The sequence below is a fragment of the Platalea leucorodia genome (genome assembly GCF_965183815.1).
Source record: "Platalea leucorodia genome assembly, chromosome: 7".
Classification (NCBI taxonomy): Eukaryota; Metazoa; Chordata; class Aves; order Pelecaniformes; family Threskiornithidae; genus Platalea; species Platalea leucorodia.
The window spans coordinates 71,590,365-71,612,629 of NC_138829.1; the positions used below are offsets into that span (position 1 = coordinate 71,590,365).

At 70.3% G+C, this 22,265-nt stretch overlaps 1 protein-coding gene across 8 annotated transcripts; it reads left to right on the top strand.

The window, feature by feature from the left end:
* Positions 1-2,826: 2,826 nt before the first annotated feature.
* Positions 2,827-22,118, top strand: LOC309592832 (beta-adrenergic receptor kinase 1). Of its 8 annotated transcripts, none has more exons than XM_082316676.1 (34): positions 2,827-3,226; positions 4,583-4,659; positions 5,308-5,381; positions 5,676-5,777; positions 6,051-6,125; positions 6,651-6,712; positions 7,007-7,058; positions 7,430-7,521; positions 7,890-7,989; positions 8,093-8,171; positions 8,324-8,454; positions 8,892-8,986; positions 9,057-9,164; positions 9,243-9,309; positions 9,692-9,792; positions 9,939-10,005; positions 10,088-10,183; positions 10,273-10,435; positions 10,535-10,671; positions 10,890-11,003; positions 15,424-15,559; positions 15,653-15,777; positions 16,121-16,166; positions 16,259-16,402; positions 16,771-16,960; positions 17,170-17,236; positions 17,309-17,390; positions 18,131-18,192; positions 18,292-18,422; positions 18,902-19,059; positions 19,143-19,289; positions 20,396-20,559; positions 20,644-20,741; positions 21,266-22,118. In XM_082316676.1, exons 1-34 carry the CDS (start codon positions 3,114-3,116, stop codon positions 21,504-21,506), a joined length of 3,696 nt encoding a protein of 1,231 aa, XP_082172802.1. In that variant the 5' UTR covers positions 2,827-3,113; the 3' UTR covers positions 21,507-22,118. The 8 variants fall into 8 exon arrangements, with proteins under 8 accessions (XP_082172802.1, XP_082172804.1, XP_082172803.1 ...); XM_082316678.1 differs by having other exon boundaries at positions 20,662-20,741; XM_082316677.1 differs by having other exon boundaries at positions 10,893-11,003.
* The last annotated feature ends 147 nt before the right edge of the window (positions 22,119-22,265 follow it).

The window sequence follows — 22,265 nt, forward strand, 5'->3', positions numbered from 1 at the left end:
CATCCCCGTGTCCCCACCATCTCCCGGGGGTTGGTGGTGGCAGCCGTCCCCGTGTCCCCACCATCTCCCGGGGGTTGGTGGTGGCAGCCGTCCCCGTGTCCCCACCATCTCCCGGGGGTTGGTGGTGGCAGCTGTCCCCGTGTCCCCACCATCTCCCGGGGGTTGGTGGTGGCAGCCGTCCCCACGTCCCCACCATCTCCTGGGGCATGGTGGCAGCTGTCCCTATGTCCCTATTGTCTCCTGGGGCATGGTGGCAGCTGTCCCTATGTCCCTGTTGTCTCCTGGGGCATGGTGGCAGCTGTCCCCATGTCCCCACTGTCTCCCGGGGGTTGGTGGTGGCAGCCGTCCCCGTGTCCCCACCATCTCCCGGGGGTTGGTGGCAGCTGTCCCTGTGGTCTCCTGGGGCATGGTGACACCCATCCCCGTGTCCCCACCGTCTCCCGGGGGCTGGTGGTGGCAGCCGTCCCCGTGTCCCATCACCCCGGGTGAGCCGAGGCCACAGGTCCCCGGTGCCCGTTGTCCATCCGCTCCCTCCCTTGGGAAAAGCGCTCGCTCCCAGCGGATTCCTGGCCAGGGCTTTGCCACTCTCCCGCTCCCTCCCGACGGAGAGCTCGCTCCACACCAGCCGCGTTTCAGGACAGCTTCCCCCTCCCCTGCAACCTGCCTGGCAGGGAGCGCAGGCAGGGGGTACAGGCAGGGGGTGCAGGCAGGGAGTGCAGGCAGGCAGCGCAGGCAGGGAGCGCAGGCAGGGAGCGCAGGCAGCTCCCACCCAGCCAGGGCCGGACCTGCCGGTGCCTGGCGCAGCGCCTGGGCCGGTTCGGTGACCGGCTCTGCTTGGGACGGGCTTCATCCCCGCAAGCCGGACAAGCCGGACGCGTTTCCCGCCTTCCCCGGCGGCGCCGAGGCCGGGCTCAGGGCCGCCTTTCCGCGGGGATTTATTCCTTCCCCCCCAGTTAGGCCGGGTTTAAAGGCCGGGAGGCCAGCGGGAGCGGAGCGGGGGCCGGGGCAGGCTCGCCTGCTGCCCCTCGCCACCCCAAGGGCTCCGCTGGCCCCGCAGCTGTCAGGGCCACCGAGGTGACACGTACCGACCGCCAGCCTCCTCCGCAGGGACGTCACCGTCATGGTCCAGGCCCCGGCGGCGGTTGGGGCCGCACCAACGGCGGCAAAACAACCCCATTTGCATGGCGAGGCGCAGAGCTCGCTCTTCCGTGGGCGAACCCCGTCCTCCTCCTCCTCCTCCGCAGGTGGCTGGAGCCACGGCCGCCGGAGCGTCACCGCGTGCCCGCCCCGGTGACGCACCGCGCGCCGAATCTTGGCACCCGCCGTCCGTCCCCGGCCTTCGCCGTGCCGCCGGTGTCGGCATCACCCACGGTGCTGCACGGCACCACAGGCGCTGTCCCGCACGGTGACGGGCGGTGTTTGACGCGCACGGCGTGGCGTGTGGAGCGCCACACGCGGCGTCACGCACACCGTCACACCTGCTGGGTCACATGCACAGTCACACGGTCACACACACGGTGTCACACACACGGTGTCACACATGCACAGTGTCATGCACGTAGTGTCACACGCATGGTGTCACACGTGGTGCCACACACCCGCACAGTGTCGCGCACCCCCATGGTGCCACACACCCACATGGTGTCACACACCCCCACAATGTCACAGCCCCATGGTGTCACACACACAGTGTCGCACACCCCCACATGGTGTCACACACCCCCACAATGTCACAGCCCCATGGTGTCACACACACAGTGTCACACAGTGTCACACACCCCCACAGTGTCACACACAAACTCAGTGTCACACACATGATGTCACACACACCCAGTGTCACACAGACATGGTGTCACACACACACACACATGGTGTCACACACACAGGGTGTCACACACAGTGTCACACACCTGGTGTCATGCACACAGTGTCACACACACACACAGTGTCACACCTGGTATCACACACCCAGTGTCACACGCAGTGTCACACACACACGGTGTCACACACGGTGTCACACACACACACACCCGGTGTCACACACGGTGTCTCACACACACCTGGTGTCAGTGTCACACCCGGTGTCACACACACACACACACACACCCGGTGTCACACACACACACACACACACGGTGTCACACACACACACACACACACACACTCTCTCACACACAACCGGTGTCACACACACACACACACTCTCACACACAACCGGTGTCACACACACACCCGGTGTCACACACCCAGTGTCGCACCCGGTGTCACACACACACACACACACACACACACACTCACACACACCCGGTGTCACACACACACACACACTCTCACACACAACCGGTGTCACACACACACCCGGTGTCACACACACACACACACACACACACACCCGGTGTCACACACACACACACACACACACCCGGTGTCACACACACACACACACACACACACTCACACACACCCGGTGTCACACACACACACACTCTCACACACAACCGGTGTCACACACACACCCGGTGTCACACACACACACACACACACACCCGGTGTCACACACACACACACTCTCACACACAACCGGTGTCACACACACACCCGGTGTCACACACACACACACACACACACACCCGGTGTCACACACACACACACACACCCGGTGTCACACACACACACACACACACACACACACACACACACCCGGTGTCACACACACACACACACACCCGGTGTCACACACACACGCGCCCGCCGGTGTCACGGCCACGCCCGGGCGGGCGGGGCGGCGGGAAGGACGGCCCCCAGCCCCGCCCCGGCCCCGCCCCGCCCCGCTCGTCCCGGGCGGCAGCGCCGCCTGTCAGAGCCGCCCGGCCCCCGGCCCCCGGCCCCGCTCCCGGGTCCCGCCATGCCCCCCCGCCGCTGAGGCCGCGCCGCCGCCTGGGCCCTCCCCGCTCCGCGCCGGGCCGGGCCGGGTCCGTCCCCGTCTCCATTCCGGGTCCGCCCCGGTTCCGGTTCCGGGTCCCGGTTCCGGTTCCGGGTCCGTCCGGGTCCGGGCCGGCGGCGGCGGGCGGCGGTGGGCGGCGGGGCCGGCGGGGCCGGCGGCGCGGTGCAAGATGGCGGACCTGGAGGCGGTGCTGGCGGACGTGAGCTACCTGATGGCCATGGAGAAGAGCCGCGCCGCGCCCGCCGCCCGCGCCAGCAAGCGGATCCTCCTGCCCGAGCCCAGGTGAGGCCCGCCCGTCCGTCCGTCCGTCCGTCCGTCCGTCCGCCCCTCCGCCCCGGCCCTGCCACCCACCGGGCCCCGCTTCCCGCGGCCGGGCGGGCTGACCGCGGCCCCGGGCCCGCCGCGGCACGCCCGCCTCCGCACACCCCCCTCCGGGCCGCGGACCGCCCGCACACGCGTGGGGGCGCAGGGACAGACGGACGGACGGACGCACGCTCGCGGAGCGCTCGCACGCGCGCGGGGGCTCGGCCGCCACGCGCGGGACCCCCCCCCCCCCCCCCGGCCTCCCCGTGCCGTGCGCACACGCGTGTGCGCGCCCGCGGAGCGGTGGTGCGCCCCGCTTGCACGCGCCGCCCCCGCGCCTGTGCCGCCGGTGTGCGCACACCCGCCGCCCACGCACCCCGCTTCGCAACTTCCCTTTGCACACCCGGCCCCGCGCGCACCGCCGGCCCCACGCGCGCACCGCCGGCCCCACGCACGCACCGCCGGCCCCACGCACACGCCACTGGACCCGCACACACAGCCGGCCCCACGCACGCACAGCCGGACCCATGCACACACCGCTGGTCCCGCACGCACAGCCGGACCCACGCACGCACAGCCGGACCCGCGTGCACACCCGGCCCCGTGCACGCACACCCGGCCCCACACGCACAGCCGGACCCGCACACGCAGCCGGACTCACGCGCACAGCCGGACCCGCACACAGCCAGACCCACGCACACACAGCCGGACTCACGCGCACAGCCGGACTCGCACACAGCCAGACCCACGCACACACAGCCGGACCCGCACACACAGCCGGACCCGCACACACAGCCGGACCCGCGCGCACACAGCCGGACCCGCACGCACAGCCGGACCCGCACAGTGCGGCGGTGCGGCATGCCGCGGCGCGGGGTGCAGGCGGCGGACGCCGCGGCGCACAGGCAGCCCGCACAGCCGGACGGGCGCGGCAGCCTGACACGACGCCCGGTGCGCGCGCGGCCCTGCACCACGCGTGGGCACGCCACGCTTCCCCGCCTGTCCCCGGGGGTCTGAGGGGACGCGGGCGTGCGGCCCCGGTCCCCACCCTCGCCGCCAGACCCCACCGCCCTCCTGCACCTCCGCTGCCGGGCACCAGGGAGGCTTTTCTGGGGGTACCCTCGTCCCCGACCTCCCTTGGACCCCCGCGCGTGGGGCACCTTCTGCCTGACCCCCAGCAACGTGTCACGCTCGGGGACGCACGGACAGGGCGGGAGGACACACGGCAGCGGGGCTTGGGGTGGCAGCGGGACGCAGAAGGGGCAGGGATGGGGGTGCGGGGAGCAGAGGGGCTGCCGGGGGGCGCGGGGCTGAGCCCCTCTGGTGTCTCCCCAGTATCCGCAGCGTCATGCAGAAGTACCTGGAGGACCGGGGAGAGGTGACGTTCGACAAGATCTTCGCGCAGAAGATCGGTGAGCTGGGGACGCGGGGGCTGTAGGGGACATGGGGGGCACGGGGATGGGCGCCCACCAGCGCGGGGACGCCTGGGCAAGCGCTGGGGGGCTGGGGTGGCGGCAGCCGCGACAGCGGTAGCGGCCGTGGCCGTTCCCCTCCGCCCCCGGCACGGCCCGGGGGAAACGAGGGGGCCGGGGGCTGCGTGCCACAACCCCCTGCGCCACGTCCCCCACCCTGGTTCCCCCCGCCCTGTCACTTCCCCCAGCGCTAACCGTCCGGGGCAGGAAGCGTCTCTCACTTCCTCCCGCCGGCTCCGGCGGTTTCCGGGCACGTCCGCCCCACGGCAGCCTGCTCCGCCGTGCCCGCCCGCGCCCCTGCCCCGTCGCCGTGCCCGCCGCGCCGACCTCCTCGCTACCCCACCGCAGCCCTGCCCCATAGTGCCCATAGTGCCCCACAGCCCTGCGCTGCTCCTCCCTGTGCCCGCCGGTGTCCGCGCCTCGCCGCGTCGCCCTGCCGAACCCCAGCCAGTCCCCAGCGTGGCACTTCCCCTTCCCCGAGCCCGGCGTGGGGGTGGCTGTGACCGGCAGGCCCAGGGGACGCCCCTGCGCCCCTTGGCCTGGGCTATGGGGCAGGCACCTCTCACGCCACGGCTCTGTCCCTGCCAGGGTACCTGCTCTTCCGCGACTTCGCCTTTAACCAGGCAGAGGAGGCCAAACCCCTGATGGAGTTTTATGAGGAGGTGAGATGGGGGTCCCGTCTGGACGGACCCCCGTGGTCATTAGGAGGGTTGGGGGTGGGATTTGGTACCTGCAGGGCCCACAGACACGGTGCCAAGAGCATGCGGAGTGCCCCAGGGGGCCGGGAGGTGATGCTCTGGGCAGCCAGGGGATGCGATAACCGTCCCGTGCCCGCGGGACGTGGTCCCAGAGGGGCCGGAGCCCTGGTTCCCGGCGTGGGGTGAGAGCTGTGCCCCGCGGCAGCACGGGCCTGGGAGCGGTGTGCCCCTGTGCCACGGGAGCTGTGCCCTTGCCAGATCAAGAAGTACGAGAAGCTGGACTCGGAGGAGGAACGAACCGTCCGGAGCCGCCACATCTTCGACCATTACATCATGAAGGAGCTGCTGGCCTGCTCCCATGTGAGTGCCGTGCTGTGCAGGCGCCGTGCCGGCACTCCAGTGGGGTGAGGTACCGGGGTGGGGTCCCCAGAGCGGGTGGGAGGGGTGTGCCCGGGTACCCAGTGTCTTCAGAGGGAGCTCCAAAACCACCACTGACTCTGTTCTGGGAGCCCCAGACCCAGCCCTGTGGATGGGGGTTCCTCCATGAGTTCCCCTGCTTGTGCAGCCCTGCGTTGTGCCCCTGTGTCCCCATCCCTTCTGCCCGGGGTGACACGGTCCCGTCTTGCCTCACAGCCCTTCTCCAAGAGCGCCACGGAGCACGTCCAGAGCCGCCTGAGCAAGAAGCAGGTGCCCCCAGACCTCTTCCAGGTGGGCATCGCCCGGGACAGAGAGGGGGTCCCTGCCACCTCTGGTACTCGGAGGGTTAATCCTTATGGTGGGCTGGTGAAAGGGTGCTGGGGGCTGGTGGTGACAGGGGCCCCTGGGGGGGGGGGGGAGGGGGTCCCAGAAGGTATGGGGGGACCCCGAGGGATGGTGAGGGGGTCCCCAGCAGGTTGGGAGTGAGGGGGATTGCTGGTGGTCCCCGGGGGGTGGTGGTCAAGAGACTGGGGGCTGGAGGTAACAGGGGGGCTTCTCAGAGGGTGGTGACTGGGGACATAGAGGTGACCCAGGACGACAGCAGGGTCCCCAGAGGTGGTGACGTCGGGGTCCCCAGAGACTCAGGTGACGCTGGGTGGCAGCAGCATCCCCAGGGGCCTGGCAGCGGCAGGGTGGCAGTGGGGGTATGTGAAATCCCGGGGTTGGAGGAGACCTCACGTAATGACGGGACCTGAGGGGCAGAGGTGACCTGGGTGGCACTGGGGACCCAGCGCTGAGCCCTGTGTCCCCCCCCAGCCCTACATTGAGGAGATCTGCCAGAACCTGCGTGGGGGCATCTTCCAGAAATTCATCGAGAGGTGAGATGGGGGAAAGTCCCACGCGGATCGGGGTGTCCCATCCCACTGGGGACCAGGGTCTCCCGGCCCAGAGAGGGGCCAGGGGTCCCTTCTTAGATAGGAGCTCCAGGGGTGTCTGTCCCCAGACCTCAGGGGGACTCTTCTCATCCCCAGGCTCTCTCTGTTCCCAGATGGGGGCCCCAGGGGGTGCTGCCTGTCTCCAGACAAGTCCAAGGGGTCCTTCTGCCCCGAGATGGGTCTTGGGGGGCGTTTCTCCAGGGGCTCCACTCTTGCCCTCTCTGTGCTTCATTGCAGTGACAAATTCACCCGGTTCTGCCAGTGGAAGAACGTGGAGCTGAACATCCATGTGAGCAGGGACCCCTGCGCCTCGGGGCACCCCGGGCACCTCTGGGCGCTTCCAGGGAGGGGGACGTGGGCACAGTGACAAGGCTGCTGCCCCGGGGCTCACTAGGGCTGGCACGGGTACCCTCGGATGAGCACCCCGCAGGGGCACCCTCGCACACCTCCCCAGGCTTTCACTCACTCACAGGTGGCTCTTCCACAGCGGCCCACGCTCACGGGGACACGCGGAGCAGCCTCCGTGTTCCTCACCCGGGGAAACTGAGGCAGAGCGTGGGACCCCGCGCCACCACGGACACACGCAGCTCTTGGTGCAGGGCAGGTGCTGCAGGACCCAGGTGTCCAGGCTCACCCCCACCTCCTTCTCGCCCCCTCCAGCTCACCATGAACGACTTCAGCGTTCACCGAATCATCGGCCGCGGCGGTTTCGGGGAGGTCTACGGCTGCCGGAAAGCGGATACGGGCAAAATGTAATGGGGGATGCTCTGTCGTGGAGGGCCGGAGGGATCTGCCTGCGACGGGGGGGGCACTGGGGCTGTGGTGGTCCCAAGGGCATCTGCGGCGGTGTTGCCGTGACGACAGATGTTGGGGGGGGTTGCGGAAGTATCGCCATGGCTACAGGTCTCTGGGGGATACAGGGACGTCACGGCCGTGGGTGGTAGCTGGATGCGGTGATGTGGCCGCGGGTGCTGGCAGTGGAGGGACGCGATGGCGTGGCTGCAGTCTGGGGGGCCACGGGCAGGGCAGGGCCGTGGCGGTGTCACTGGAGGGACGTGGCACCGTGGCCACGGGCAGAGGCGGGCTGCGGCAGGACCCTGCAGGGATTCTTTGCCCCCAGGTACGCCATGAAGTGTTTGGACAAGAAACGCATCAAGATGAAGCAGGGCGAGACCCTGGCCCTCAACGAGCGCATCATGCTGTCCCTCGTCAGCACCGGGGTGAGGGGACACGCCGGTTGCAGGCTGTGGCACTGGCGAGGGGAGAAGGGACGGCGAGGGAGGGTGTCCCCGGGGCATGGCGTGACCCTGTCTCTCCTGCCAGGACTGCCCATTCATCGTGTGCATGTCGTACGCCTTCCACACACCCGACAAGCTCAGCTTCATCCTCGACCTCATGAACGGTGAGCGGCCCCTGGCCCCGAGGGACCCCGTGGCCGATCCCTGGCCTCAGCGCCACGGCTGGCCTGAGCCACGGGCTCGAAGCCCCCTGCCCGCACCGTCTCTGGGGCGCGGAGGGCGGTGCCAGCGTGACAACTGGTGCCCGTCACCGCAGGGGGAGACCTGCATTATCACCTGTCCCAGCACGGCGTCTTCTCGGAGGCGGAGATGCGGTTCTACGCGGCTGAGATCATCCTGGGCCTGGAGCACATGCACAGCCGCTTCGTGGTGTACCGCGACCTCAAGGTGACCGACCCCACAGATACCTCGGGCACCCTCGGACCCTGCAGGTGTCCAGAGACCCCACTGGCATCCCCGGGCCCTGTAGAACCCCCCCCCAGGACCCTGTGGGCACCCCCAGGTATCACGGGCACCCGCAGACCCTACAGGAGCTCTCAGCGCCCCGTGGGCACTCCCCAAACCCAGAGCGCACCCCCAAGTCCCATGGGTACCCCCGACCCTGCAGGAACCCCCCAGACTCCGTGGGCACCCTTGGGACCCCACGGGCATCCTGAGACCTTCAGGGGGCACTCGCAGACTCCACCAGTGCTTCCCAGTCCCAGGGACACCCCCACATCCCACAGAGCACCCCAGCCTGCCCCATGTGGGCACCCCCCGCCTCCCTGCCCGCCCCGTGCCCACGGGCAGCGCTCGGGCTCAGGGGTGGCACGGTGTCTTGGCAGCCGGCAAACATCCTCCTGGACGAATTTGGGCACGTCCGCATCTCAGACCTGGGCCTGGCCTGCGACTTCTCCAAGAAGAAGCCCCATGCCAGTGTGTGAGTGTGCCCCTGCCCCTGCCTGCCCTGCCCGCCTGCCTGGCGCGGCCCCTGACCCTGCTCTCTGCAGGGGCACCCACGGGTACATGGCCCCGGAGGTGCTGCAGAAAGGAGTGGCGTACGACAGCAGCGCCGACTGGTTCTCGCTGGGCTGCATGCTCTTCAAACTGCTCCGGGGGTGAGTGTGCGGGCGCGGGTGGGCACGGGCGGGCGCGGGTGGGCACCGCTGAGTTCCCCTTCCCCCTCCCGGTCGCAGGCACAGCCCCTTCCGGCAGCACAAGACGAAGGACAAGCACGAGATCGACCGTATGACCCTCACCATGGTGAGTTGGGGCACCCTGGCGTTTGCCCCCTGTGCCAGGGAGGGCTGAGGGAGGGGTGGCCAGGGCGTGAGCACCCCTGTGCCGCTGTGACCCCCGCCGCGGGCTGGTGGAGGCCTGGCGGGCACGCGGGGCCGCGCGTACGGGCTTGCACGGGACCGGGTGTGCACATGCACGTCGCAGGTGTGCGTGCCTGCGTGTGCGTGCGCTCTGGTGCACGGGCACGTGTAAGCGTATGCACGTCTGCGTGCGCGCACACCTCCCCGTGTGTGTCAGTGTGTATCCTGTGCACGTCTGCGTATCTGTGTGCATCCCTGTCCCCGTGCACACGTGTGCCTTGGTGCTTGTGTGCTCACGCCGTGAGCGACCGTGCTCTCTCCCGCAGACTGTCGAGCTGCCGGACTCCTTCTCCCCTGAGCTGCGCTCCCTGCTCGAGGGGCTGCTGCAGCGAGACGTCAACCGGCGGCTGGGCTGCATGGGGCGCGGGTGAGTCCCGGCGGGCACGGCGGGCGCCAGGGCGGTGCCTGGGGCCGGGGCAGAAGGCAGACGGGGAAGGAGGGTGTGCTGGTGCAGCACCCCGGCCCCAGGGCTGCAGCCGGGAGCCTGCAGCGCTCACCCCTGTCGCTCCCCAGGGCTCAGGAGGTGAAGGAGGAGCCCTTCTTCAAGGGCCTGGACTGGCAGATGGTTTTCCTGCAGAAGGTGAGGGGCACAGCGCCCGGGCACGGGAAGGGGTACAGGGACACGGGCAGCCGTCCCTCTAAAACCCCTTTCCTGCCTGCAGTACCCACCGCCCCTGATCCCGCCCCGCGGCGAAGTGAATGCGGCCGACGCTTTCGACATCGGCTCCTTCGATGAGGAGGACACAAAGGGCATCAAGGTACTGGGGTGGAGGGGCTGAGCGTGGCGGGGCTGAGGCGGCAGGCAGCCCCTGACCCTGCCATGCCTGCCTGCCTCCCTGCCCGCCAGCTGCTGGAGAGCGACCAGGAGCTGTACCGCAACTTCCCGCTCACCATCTCGGAGCGGTGGCAGCAGGAGGTGACGGAGACCGTTTTCGAAGCCGTCAACGCCGACACCGACAAGCTGGAGGCTCGCAAGAAAGCCAAGAACAAGCAGCTGGGCCACGAGGAGGGTGAGTGGGGCCGGGTGGCCCCCGGGCTCCCCCCGACAGCCCCCCAGCTCCGCCCGTGCCCTGGGCTGACCCTGCCTCTCCCCGGCGCGGCGGGCACAGAGTACGCCATGGGCAAGGACTGCATCATGCACGGGTACATGGCCAAGCTGGGCAACCCCTTCCTGACGCAGTGGCAGCGCCGCTACTTCTACCTCTTCCCCAACCGCCTCGAGTGGCGCGGGGAGGGCGAGTCGCCGGTAAGGCGGGCGCGGGGGGCACGGGGCGAGCACGGTGCTCAGTGGGCAAGCCTCGGCGCTGGCAGACATCAGGGTGTGCTGGGCAGCGGGGGAGAAGGGGGTGGACGAGCAGGCGTGGCACTGCGAGGGGTGTGGGGAACGCGGAGGGGGTTTGGGGGGGACCTCGGCGAGGACACGGGGGGCTGGGGGCGAGGGCCGGGCTGAGCCTGTCCCCCCAGCAGTCCCTGCTCACCATGGAGGAGATCGACTCGGTGGAGGAGACGCAGGTGAAGGAGCGCAAGTGCATCCTGCTCCGCATCCGTGGCGGCAAGCAGTTCGTGCTGCAGTGCGATGTGAGTGTGCCCCGGCTCACCCGCTGGGGCTGGCCGCCGTCCCCTGGGGTCACCGGCCACCCCTGCCAGGCGCTAGCCATCTCCTTCCCTTCGCTGGCCATCTCCCCTGGGTCCCGGTTGCTCCCGCTGGGCACTAACCAAACTTTGCTGGGCGCTAGCCACCTCCTGCTAGCTGCTAGCCATCCCCTCTGGTGGCTGTTAGCCACCTCCAGGCCAAACCATTGCCTGCTGGCCACTAACCACCTCTTCCTGCCACCTCTCGCTGGCCACTAGGCATGCACATTTAGCCCTCCAAGCCATCAACAGGGCACGAATACAGAAGGTTTGGGGTAACCCCAAAGCCCTGGCACCCCGGGGGAGCCCCAGACCACCCTGTACCCCACCCTGGCACCCCGGGGAGCCCCAGACCACCCCATACCCCACCCTGGCACCCCGGGGAGCCCCGACCTGACCCGTGCCCTGCCCTGCACAGAGCGACCCCGAGCTGGTGCAGTGGCGGAAGGAGCTGCGGGACGCCCAGCGCCAGGCCCAGCAGCTGCTGCAGCGGGTGCCGCGCATGCAGAACAAGCCCCGCTCGCCCGTGGTGGAGCTCAGCAAAGTGCCGTTCATCCAGCGCTCCGCCAACGGGCTCTGACCCCGCGCCCGCGCGCCCTCCGCCCCTCCGTTCCCACCCCACCTCTAATTTATTGGGTTGGGTTCCCGCGTGCCCCCGCTCCTTTTTGTCGTCGGAGGACGCCCGGTGCCGGTCTCGCCCGTCGGGCGCGGAGCGGGCACGGCTGCGGTGTCGCCGTCCCAGCCCAGCCTCCGGCACGGAGCTGGCGCTGGGCACGCGGCGCGGCTCAGCACCTCTCCCCGGCGTTTCCCCCCCTCCCCGATCCTCTACGAACTCTCCGGCTAAGATGAAGGCAGCCCCCGCCTCCCCTCTCCGTGCCCGCCCGCTTCGCCACCGCTGTGTGTGCCAAATGGGGCAGGTGGGTGCCCAGCTCCGGCCGGGCAGGGAACCGGCCAGCTCCTTTCACCCGTAGCCTTTGCCCACCTCCCTGCAAACCGGCGTGCTCCCGGTTCGCCTGTGCCCGTCGTGTGGGTGCCAAGTCCTTGGTGTGCGTGTGTGGGTGTCAGCGTGTGTGTGTGTGTGTGTGTGTGTGCGCGCCCAGCGGGACCCCCTGTAAATACTGTGCCATGGGTCCCCTGCGCCCCGCCGGCTGTCCCCCTGCCAGCCCCCCCCGGGCAAAGGGGGCACCCCCAGCCCCCTGCCTCCCCCCGAGCCGCGGGGCACGGGGTGGCCGAGGAGGATGGAGCAGGTGGGACCCCCCCCAAATCAGCCTCGTGTGACGCTGGCCCCGGTCCCCGGGCGGTGGGCGCAGGGGCAGGGTGTCCCCAAGGGCCCCGCCACCCCCTGCCCGCCCCGGTCCCTGGCGGCATCTGTAAATATTGGTCTGCGGTCGGTCTGCTCCAGGGCCGGGGCGGGCAGGGGGTGGCACCGGGCAGGGCCGGGGCCGTTGGTGAATGAGATTTTAATGAGCAGAAATGTGAGAATGCAAAAAAAAAAAAAAAAAAAGAATTTTTATAGTAAAAATCTGGGAAAAACCCCACCGTCGGGCTGCATCTCCTTGCGGGGGCGGCAGAGGTGGCCCCGTAGCCGCTTGGGGACACCGTGGCCCGGCTCCCTGTCACCTCTGGGTACCGCTCTGGGGACGTGCCGGGGTCTGGGTGGCCGTTGTCCCCGTGCCTTGCGGGATGGGGGTCCCGGTGCTGCGGGGTGGGCGCAGGGGGTCGGGTCCCCGGCGCTGCCCTGTCCCCCCGGGTGACCTTGGCCGTCCCCCGGGCTGTGCGGGCAGCACCCCTCCTGCCCGCACCCTGCCTGCAGGCAGCACCCCTCCTTGCCCACAGCCTGGGCAGGCGGCACGTCCGGGGTGAGGCGCGCCGGGCCGGTGTTTCGGCATTCCTGCCGCCCGGCTGGGCCCGGGGCTGGGGAACGGCGAGGCCGGGGATTCTCCAGTGTCTGATAAGAGGGTTGTGCCACAGCATGGGGCAAGACAGCCGCCCTGGATTCCCTGGGTGTGCCGGCGCTGCAGGGGGCTGGGGTTGGAGAAGGGAAGGGGGTGCGATGCAATGGGGTGGGGTGGGGTGGGATGGGATGCAGTGGGATATGATGGGATGGGGTGGGATGGGAAGGGATTTGGTAGAATGGGATGGGATGCAATGAGATGAGATGGGATGCAATGGGGTGGGATGCGGTGGGATGGGGTGGGATTGGAATGGGATGGGATGCAGTGGGATGGGAAGGGATGGGGTGGGATTGGAATGGGATGGGATGCGGTGGGGTGGGATGGGATAAGAAGGGATGGGGTGGGATTGGGATGGGATGGGATGCAGTGGGGTGGGATGGGGTGGAACTGGAAGGGGCTGGGATGCGGTGGGGTGGTGCGAAGCCCAGGCCCGGTCGCACGGCGCAGGGAGCCCCCGCACAGCGGGTACCCGCGGCGGGGCTGGGGGGGTCCCGCGGCCCCGCGGGGTGCCCCGGAGGCGATGCCGGGGAGGGGGCTCCCCCCGCCGCGCGCGGTAACGGGGATCCCCGCAGCCGCCGCCGCTTCTCCTCCCCGCCGCTCGCCCCTCTCCGTTCCCGGTGCCGGGTTCCGGCTACCGGTGCCCCCGAGCCCCGTGCGCCCGGTGCCGGCCCCGCCCCGCGCCGCCGCGCTGCGCCGCTGCCGCCGCCGCTGCCGCCGCCCCCGCGCGCAGCCATTGCGGGCAGGCCCGGCGCTGCGGCCCGTCCGGCCCCGGCGGGGGGGGACATGGTGGCGGGATGGCCCGGCCCGCCGACACCTTCCCCCTGCACCGGCTCGTCTGGCACAACCGGCACCAGGCGCTGGACAGCGCCCTGCGCTCCGGCACGGTGGGCTCCGCCACCGGCGACGGCGACCGGGAGCCCCCACCCGCCGCCGGGCAACCGGGGAGGGGAGGGGGGGAGAGGGGAACCGGGCACCGGGAGCTGCCGGGGGGGGGGAGGGGGGGGGAGCAAGGGGGGGAATGGGGGAGCCGGGGCTCGGGGACGGGGGACTGGGGGCGCTGGGGGGGACTGGGAGTGCTGGGGGAGGCTGGAGCTGCAAGGGGACTGGGAGCACCGGGGGGGACCGGGAGCGCTGGGGGGGACCGGGAGTGCTGGGGGGGACTGGGAGTGCTGGGGGGGACTGGGAGTGCTAGGGGAGGCTGGAGGTGCAAGTGGACTGGGAGCACTGGGGGGGACCGGGAGTGCTGGGGCGGACTGGGAGTGCTGGGGGGGACTGGGAGTACTAGGGAAGGCTGGAGGTCCAAGGGAACTGGGAGTGCTGGGGGGGACTGGGGGCACTGGGGAGGACTGGGAGCACTAGGGGAGGCTGGGAGCACTGGAGGGGACCGGGAGTACTGGGGCGGACTGGGGGGTGCTGGGGGAGGCTGGAGGTGCAAGTGGACTGGGAGCACTGGGGGGGACTGGGAGTGCTGGGGGGGACTGGGGGCACTGAGGGCACCGGGGGAGACTGGGGGCACTGGGGGGGGACGCGGAGTACTAGGGAAGGCTGGAGGTGCAGGGGGACTGGGAGTGCTGGGGGGGACTGGGAGTGCTGGGGGGGATTGGAAGTGCTACAGGAGGCTGGAGGTGCAAGGGGACTGGAAGCACTGGGGGGGACTGGGAGTGCTGGGGGAGGCTGGAGGTGCAAGGGGACTGGGAGCACTGGGGGGGACTGGGAGTGCTGGGGCAGACTGGGAGTACTAGGGAAGGCTGGAGGTGCAAGGGAACTGGGAGTGCTGGGGGGGACTGGGAGGACTGGGAGCACTGGGGGGGACTGGGAGCACTAGGGGAGGCTGGGGGTGTAGGGGGACTGGGAGCAATGGGGGCACTGGGAGCACTGGGGAGGACTGAGAGCACTGGGAGAGGCTGGAGACACTGGGAGGACTAAGGACACTGGGATACCAGGGGACTGTAGCACCAGGGGGCTGGAAGCAACTGGGAGCACTGGGACTGGGGTACTGCAGGCACTGGAGGTACAGGGAGACTGGGGGCTCTGCGGTACTGGGGCACTGGGAGAAGAGGGGACTGGGAAACTGAGGGCACTGGGAGCACTGAGGGGGACTGGTGGCACTGGGACAGGGGTACTGGGATCATAAGGGACTGGGAGCACTGGAGATAGAGGGGAACTGGGAGACTGGGAGCGTGGGGGATGCGGGCATGGGGGGCACTGGGCCTGGGGGGCCGGGAGCTGGGGCAGGGGGATCAGGGACAGGGGCAGGATGAGGGGACAGGGACCAGGGGCTGGGGGACAGGGGACGAGCGGCGGGGTGCCAGGGCAGGGCCCGGGGCTGCGCCGAGCCGGGGGGCGCTGGGGGGGTGTGGGGTGCCCGGGGCGCCCCAGGCCGGCGGCGGTGACCCTGCCCATCCCCGCAGCACGACGTGGAGCTGACGGACCCCCGCGGCCGGACCCCGCTGGAGCTGGCCGTGTCCCTGGGCCACCTGGAGTCGGTGCGGGTGCTGCTGCGGCACAACGCCAACGTGGGCCGGGAGAACGCCAACGGCTGGACGGGTACGTGGGCACGGGGGGACCCTCCGCCGCCGGTGCCGCCGACGCGGGGGCACCGTCACGGGGTGCGGGTGCTGACGGTGCCCCGTGCCCCAGTGCTGCAGGAGGCGGTGAGCACGGGGGACCCCGAGATGGTGCAACTGGTGCTCCAGTACCGCGACTACCAGCGGGCGACGCGGCGGCTCGCCGGCATCCCCGAGCTGCTCAGCAAACTGCGCCGGGTACGGCCCTGCCCCGGCTGGGTGGGTGCCCCCCAGCACTGGGGTCCCACTGGGCTGGGGGGCAGAGGGGAGCCCCTGGACCCCCCCGAGTCTCCCCAGGACCCCCGTTTCCTCCACGACCCCGCTCTTTCCACGGGGACCCCCTGCTTATCCTTCCCTGCCGGGCCCCCACCCAAGACCCCGCTCTCCCAGGTCCCCCCGATCCCCACCCAGGACCCCAATGGGGACCCCCATCCCTACCTCCAAGACTCCCCCTCTCCCCAGTGACCCCAGCAGGGATCCCCCACCCCTCCAGCCCCCCCCGCGTCCCCCGGCTGCTCCGTGACCCCCTCATCTCTTCCAGGCATCCGACTTCTACGTGGAGATGAAGTGGGAGTTCACCAGTTGGGGTGAGTGGGGCGGCGGGGCCGGGGGGCAGAGGGGTGTCCCCCACCACCACCACCACCACGCCGTGCCGCTGACGGGGTGCGCGCGCCCGCAGTGCCGCTGGTCTCCAAGGTGTGCCCCAGCGACGTCTACCGCGTCTGGAAGCGAGGCGAGAGCCTGCGGGTTGACACCACGCTGCTGGGCTTCGAGCACATGACGTGGCAGCGCGGCCGCCGCAGTTACATCTTCAAGGGGGAAGGTCAGCTCCAGCTCCCGCGGGACCCCCTGGGACCCCGGATCCCCTCAGGGACCCTCCAGTGACCCCGGGGATACCCCCAGACCCCATGCACTATACGTGCTCCCCTATAAGGACCTCAGATCCCCTATAGGGACCCCCTGGGGATCCCAGTTCCCCTTCCAGCAGCGCTGGGGACCTCAGTCCACTGCGGGGCCCCCCAGTTCCCCACCGGGACCCCCGAGGCCCCCCAGGTACCCCCTGAGATGCGGCGACCCCCAGGCTCGGGGCTGTCGGGGTGCCACGAGGTGCCAGGCGCTGACCCGGCCCCGGGGCACGATGCGGGTGCCGGGGTAGCCGCGGCGGGCGCTGACCCACGTCCCCGTGCGCAGACGAAGGGGCGGTGGTGATGGAGGTGGACCACGACAAGCAGGTGGTCTACACGGAGACGCTGGCCCTGGCCCTGCACGAGCCCGACCTGCTGCTGGCGGCCATGCAACCCTCGGAGGAACACGTAGCCGGGCGGTTGACGTCCCCCATCGTCTCCACGCACCTCGACACCAGGAACATCGCCTTCGAGCGGTGGGCTGCCACCCCCGGGAGGGTGCTGAGGGGGCAAAGGGGGAGGCACATGGCGGACGGCAGCACGGCGAGGAGGGGGAAGCACCTACCGGGAAGGGGCTCGCGCTGGGGAACCGCGCGCCAAGGGGAAGGAAGCGCTTGTGCAAGAGGGCGAGCGGCGTGCGAGGAGCTTGCCCCACGGGGAGCTGACGCCTTCCCCCCCTCCCCAGGAACAAGTCCGGGATCTGGGGCTGGCGCTCGGAGAAGATGGAGGTGGTCAGCGGCTACGAGGCCAAGGTGGGCACGGCGGGGGGGCGGGGGGGACCCTCGCTCCCGGGGCCCGGTGGGACTGATCCTGTCCCCCGGCAGGTTTACAGTGCCAGCAACGTGGAGCTGGTCACCAAGACGAGGACGGAGCACCTCTCCGACCAGGACAAGTCACGCAGCAAAGGTGACAGCACCCTCGGCCAATCAGGGAGCCCGCCCACAGCGGGGACATGCCCCCCTCCTGGTGCAAGGCCCGCCCCCTAGTGCAAGGTCCACCCCCTTCCTGGGTGGGAGATGTGTCAGACGTTGGGTGCCACGCTGGGTGCCGGGTGTGAGCGTGTCAGGCGTGGGATGGGGCGTGGGGTGTCACCCGTCAGGCGTGGGACACCGTGGGTGCCGGGTGTCACCCACCAGGCGTGGGACACCGTGGGTGCTGACTGTGACCCATCAGGTGTGGGTCACCATGGGTGCCGGGTGTCACCCACCAGGCGTGGGACACTGTGGGTGCTGACTGTGACCCGTCAGGCGTGGGTCACCATGGGTGCCGGGTGTCACCCACCAGGCGTGGGACACTGTGGGTGCTGACTGTGACCCGTCAGGCGTGGGTCACCATGGGTGCCGGGTGTCACCCATCAGGCGTGGGACACTGTGGGTGCTGACTGTGACCCGTCAGGCGTGGGTCACCATGGGTGCCGGGTGCCACCCATCAGGTGTGGGACACTGTGGGTACTGGGTGCGACCCACGTCATGGGTCCCCATGGCAGGTTGTGACCTGTCAGGTTTGGGACACCGTGGGTGCTGGGTGTCACCTGTCAGGCGTGGGACCCCGTGCGGGGTGTGACCCGTGACAGGGTGGGCAGACGCGGGGGTGCCGTGTCCCCCGCCCGCCCTGCACCCCTGCACCCCCCCTCTCTCCCCGGCCAGGCTCCAAGACCCCCTTCCACTCCTTCCTGGGCATCGCGCAGCAGCACGGCACCCACAACGGGGTGAGTGGCCGGGACGGGGGGTCCCCCCGCGGGTGGGGTGCACCCCCCCGGTGTCAGGGGACCCCGGCGGCAGGGCTGACGGTGACATTGCCACCGCAGGCACCCATCCTGCAGGCTGCCAGCCCCACCAACCCCACCGCCATCACCCCCGAGGAGTATTTTGACCCCCACTTCGACCTGGAGACCCGCAACATCGGGCGCCCCATCGAGATGTCCAGCAAGGTGCAGAGGTGAGGCCACCGCCCCGGGGTGGCAGGGTCCCAGGGAGGTGGCACCGGGGTGGCAGGGAACCGATGCAGGGCGGTGACGTGGCACTGGGGTGGCAGGACTCCTGGGGGTGGTGACATGGTCCCCCGGGACGTGGCACTGGGTGTTGGGACCCACGGGGGCGGTGCCAGTGTCCCAGGGGACATGGCACTGGGTGCTGGGACCCACAGAGGTGGTGGCATGGTCCCCCAGGATGTGGCACTGGGTGTTGGGACCCACAGGGGTGATGAGGGGCTCGCAGGGGATGTGGCACTGGGTGTCGGGACCCACGAGGGTGGTGATGGGGTCCCAAGGGAGGTGGCACTGGGTGTCAGGACACATAGGGGTGGTGACAGGGTCCCAGGGGATGTGGCACCGGGTGTGAGGACCCATGGGGGCAGTGAGGGGTCCCAGGGGACGTGGCACTGGTGGGGTGCCCACGCCGACACCGGTGCCCGGGCAGGTTCAAGGCGACGCTGTGGCTGTGCGAGCAGCACCCGCTGTCGCTGGCGGAGCAGGTGACGCCCATCATCGACCTCATGGCCATCTCCAACGCCCACTTCGCCAAGCTGCGCGACTTCATCACCCTCAAGCTGCCCCCCGGCTTCCCTGTCAAGATCGGTGAGGGCGGGGCAGGGTGGGGCAGGGTGGGGCAGGGGCGGGGCTTATTCCGGGGTGGGGCCACTGACCCCTGTCCCCCCCAGAGATCCCCCTCTTCCACGTGCTCAACGCCCGCATCACCTTCAGCAACCTCTGCGGGTGCGACCAGCCGCTGGGCTCCGTGCGGGTGTGCGCCCCCCCCCAGCCCCCCGGCACCCACCCACCCGGCACCCAGCCCCCCGGCCCCCGAGGTGAGGCTGGGGGGGGCCCTGGGGGTCTCCGGGGGGTGGGGGTCATCCCAGGGCTGGTGTCTGTGGGTGCAGGGTGCTGGGCACCGCGGGGGGGTCCTCTGTGGACACAGGGTGGCGTGGGCGTGGGCTGGGGGTGCAGGGTGCTGGGGGGGGCTCGGTGGCACGGGGTGCCCGTGGGCATGGGGTGCCGTGGGTGTGGGACACCGTGGGATGCTGCAGGGTGCTGTGGGATACTGCGGGGTGCCATGGGGTGCTGTGGGGTTCTGTGGGATACCATGGGACACCACAGGGTGCTGTGGGGTGCCATGGGGTGCCAAGCGATGCCATGGGACGCCACGGGGTGCTGTAGGCGCAGGGTGCTGTGGGATGCTGTGGGATGCCATGGGGTGCCATGGGGTGCCGTAGGGTGCCGTGGGACGCCACAGGGTGCCGTGGGGTGCGGTGGGGTCCTGAGGGGTGTGGTGGGATGCCACGGGGTGCTGTGGAATGCCATGGGGTGCTGAGGGGTGCGGTGGGATGCCACAGGGTGCCATGGAAGGAGGGTGCGGTGGGATGCCATGAGGTGCTGAGGGGTGCGGTGGGATGCCACGGGGTGCCGTGGGATGCCGTGGGATGCCATGGGATGCCACAGAAGGAGGGTGCTGTGGGATGCCATAGGGTGCCATAGGGTGCTGTGGGGTGCCATAGGGTGCCGTGGGACACCATGGGGTGCTGTGGGATGCCATGGGGTGCCGTGGGATGCTGTGGGATGCCATGGGATGACACGGGGTGCCATGGAAGGAGGGTGCTGTGGGATGCCATGGGATGCTGTAGGGCACAGTGGGACGCCATGGGGTGCTGTGGGATGCCATGGGGTCCTGAGGGATGCGGTGGGACACCATGGGGTGCTGTGGGATGCCATGGGTTGCTGATGGGTGCTATGGGATGCCACAGGGTGCTGTGGGATGCTGTGGGATGCTGTGGGATGCCGTGGGATGCTGTGGGATGCCATGGGGTGCCATGGAAGGAGGGTGCTGTGGGATGCCATGGGGTGCTGTGGGGTGCTGTGGGACGCCACAGGGTGCCGTGGGGTGCTCACAGCACCCCGTGGGTGGGTGGCGCGGCAGGCTGGCCCTTCCCGTGCGAGGTGGAGGCGGGGGTGTTCGAGGTGCCGGCGGGGTACACGGTGCTGGGCGCGGGGCGCAGCGAGCCCCTGCGGGACGAGGACGACGACCTGCTGCAGTTCGCCATCCAGCAGAGCCTCCTCGACGCCGGCACCGAGACCGACCAGGTGGGACCCCCGCCCCGCCCTGCTGGGCCAGGCCACGCCCTCCCGGCTCGGCCACGCCCACCACGGCTTGGCCCCGCCCCTCAGCCCCGCCCCACCCCGCAGGTGACCATCTGGGAGGCGCTGACCAACACCCGCCCGGGCGCGGACCCGCCCCCCTACGACGAGGACCTCCAGCTGGAGCGGTGAGGCACCGCCCACAGGGGCGGGGCATCGGCCTGCCACACCCACAGGGGCGGGGCATCGGTATGCCACACCCATGGGGCGGGGCATCGGCCTGCCACGCCCATCCGGTGGGGTGGGCGGGGCCGAGGCGGGAGCGGCAGCACCTTCGATGCGTCAGGGCGGGGCAGGAGCTGCGAGGCCCTGGGGGTGTGGCCCAGAGGGGAGGGGCTTCCCGCTCCCTGGAGGGTGTGGCCAACATGGGCGGGGCTAACTGCAGGTGTGGGTGTGGCTAGCAGGGGGGTGGGGCTAACCGCAGGTGTGGGTGTGGCTAGCAGAGGGGTGGGGCTAACCGCAGGTGTGGGTGTGGCTAGCAGAGGGGTGGGGCATGCAGAGAGGGGTGCGGCTCTCCAGCCCCGGGGTGGAGGTGTGAAGGGGGCGTGGCCAGCTGGGGTGGGGCACCGTGGGCGTGGCCTCAATTGGGGCGTGGCCTCAATTGGGGCGTGGCCTCCACCGGGGGGCGTGGCCACAGCGGCTCTCCCCGCAGGGCCCTGCAGGAGAGCATGCTGCTGCAGGCCGGCCCCAGCGCCGAGCCCCCTGCGGCCGGGACCCCCCCCGGGGCGGGCGGTGGCAGCCCCCCGGTGCCCCCCGGCTACGGCAGCTTCGCGGAGCAGCTGCGGCTGGCCATGGCGCTCTCGGAGCGGGAGCAGGAGGAGCGGGAGCGGCGCCGGCGCGAGGAGGACGAGGAGCTCCAGCGCATCCTGCGCCTCTCCCTCACCGAGAAGTAGCGTCGGGACGCTCCGGACGGGGACAGGGACGTCCCGCGTGGGGACACCCCACGCGGGGACAGGGACGTCTCACCGGCATCGCCTCGCGCGGGGGCGGCCAGGCACGGCCTCGCGCGGGGACGGCCCGGCGTGGGCACCGTCCCGCACCGGGACACCCCAACTCAGGCACGGCCCTGCCTGGGGACCGGCCAGTGCCGGGGTGGCACCCCCGTGCCAGGGACCCCCCTGATGTGGGCACAGCCCCCGCACGGGGGGAACTGATCCAGGGATCCTCCTACCCCCAGGTCCCCCAATCCAGGGATCCCCTCCCGCCAGGCTTGACCCTCAGCCTAAGGGACCCTGATCTGGGGACCCCCCACCCCAGGGACACCCCTGTCATCCCCAGGACCCCCACCCTAGGGACCCCCCCTCCTCTTTGGTGTTGTACATTGGCCCCGTGGCGGGCAGGACGGGCCCGGGGGTCCCCGCGGGACGCGGCTGACCCCTCTTTAAAGGCACCCCACCTTGGGGGGCCGGGCGGGGACCCCCAGGCCTCGTCCCTCGGTGGCAGTGGGGGGGCTGGGGGGGCGCCTCAGATGTATATACATATACATATACATATATATATATATATATGGATGTGTGCAGACCGTGCCTGGCAGGGTGACGGGTGGGATAGCCCCGGGGGGGGGGTGGAGCCTGGGGAAAAGGGGTGGAGCCTGCAGGGAGGGTGTGGCCCGGGTGAAGGGGAGGGGCCAGCAAGCATGTGGGTGGTCCTGC

What these genes read in the sequence shown, in the direction of transcription:
- LOC309592832 (XM_082316676.1), top strand. Translation starts at nt 3,114, where the DNA reads ATGGCGGACCTGGAGGCGGTGCTGGCGGACGTGAGCTACCTGATGGCC. An exon ending in TGTCCCTCGTCAGCACCGGG is followed by an intron (nt 7,990 to 8,092) that starts GTGAGGGGACAC and finishes CTCTCCTGCCAG; the next exon opens with GACTGCCCATTCATCGTGTG. An exon ending in GAACGCCAACGGCTGGACGG is followed by an intron (nt 15,560 to 15,652) that starts GTACGTGGGCAC and finishes CCCGTGCCCCAG; the next exon opens with TGCTGCAGGAGGCGGTGAGC.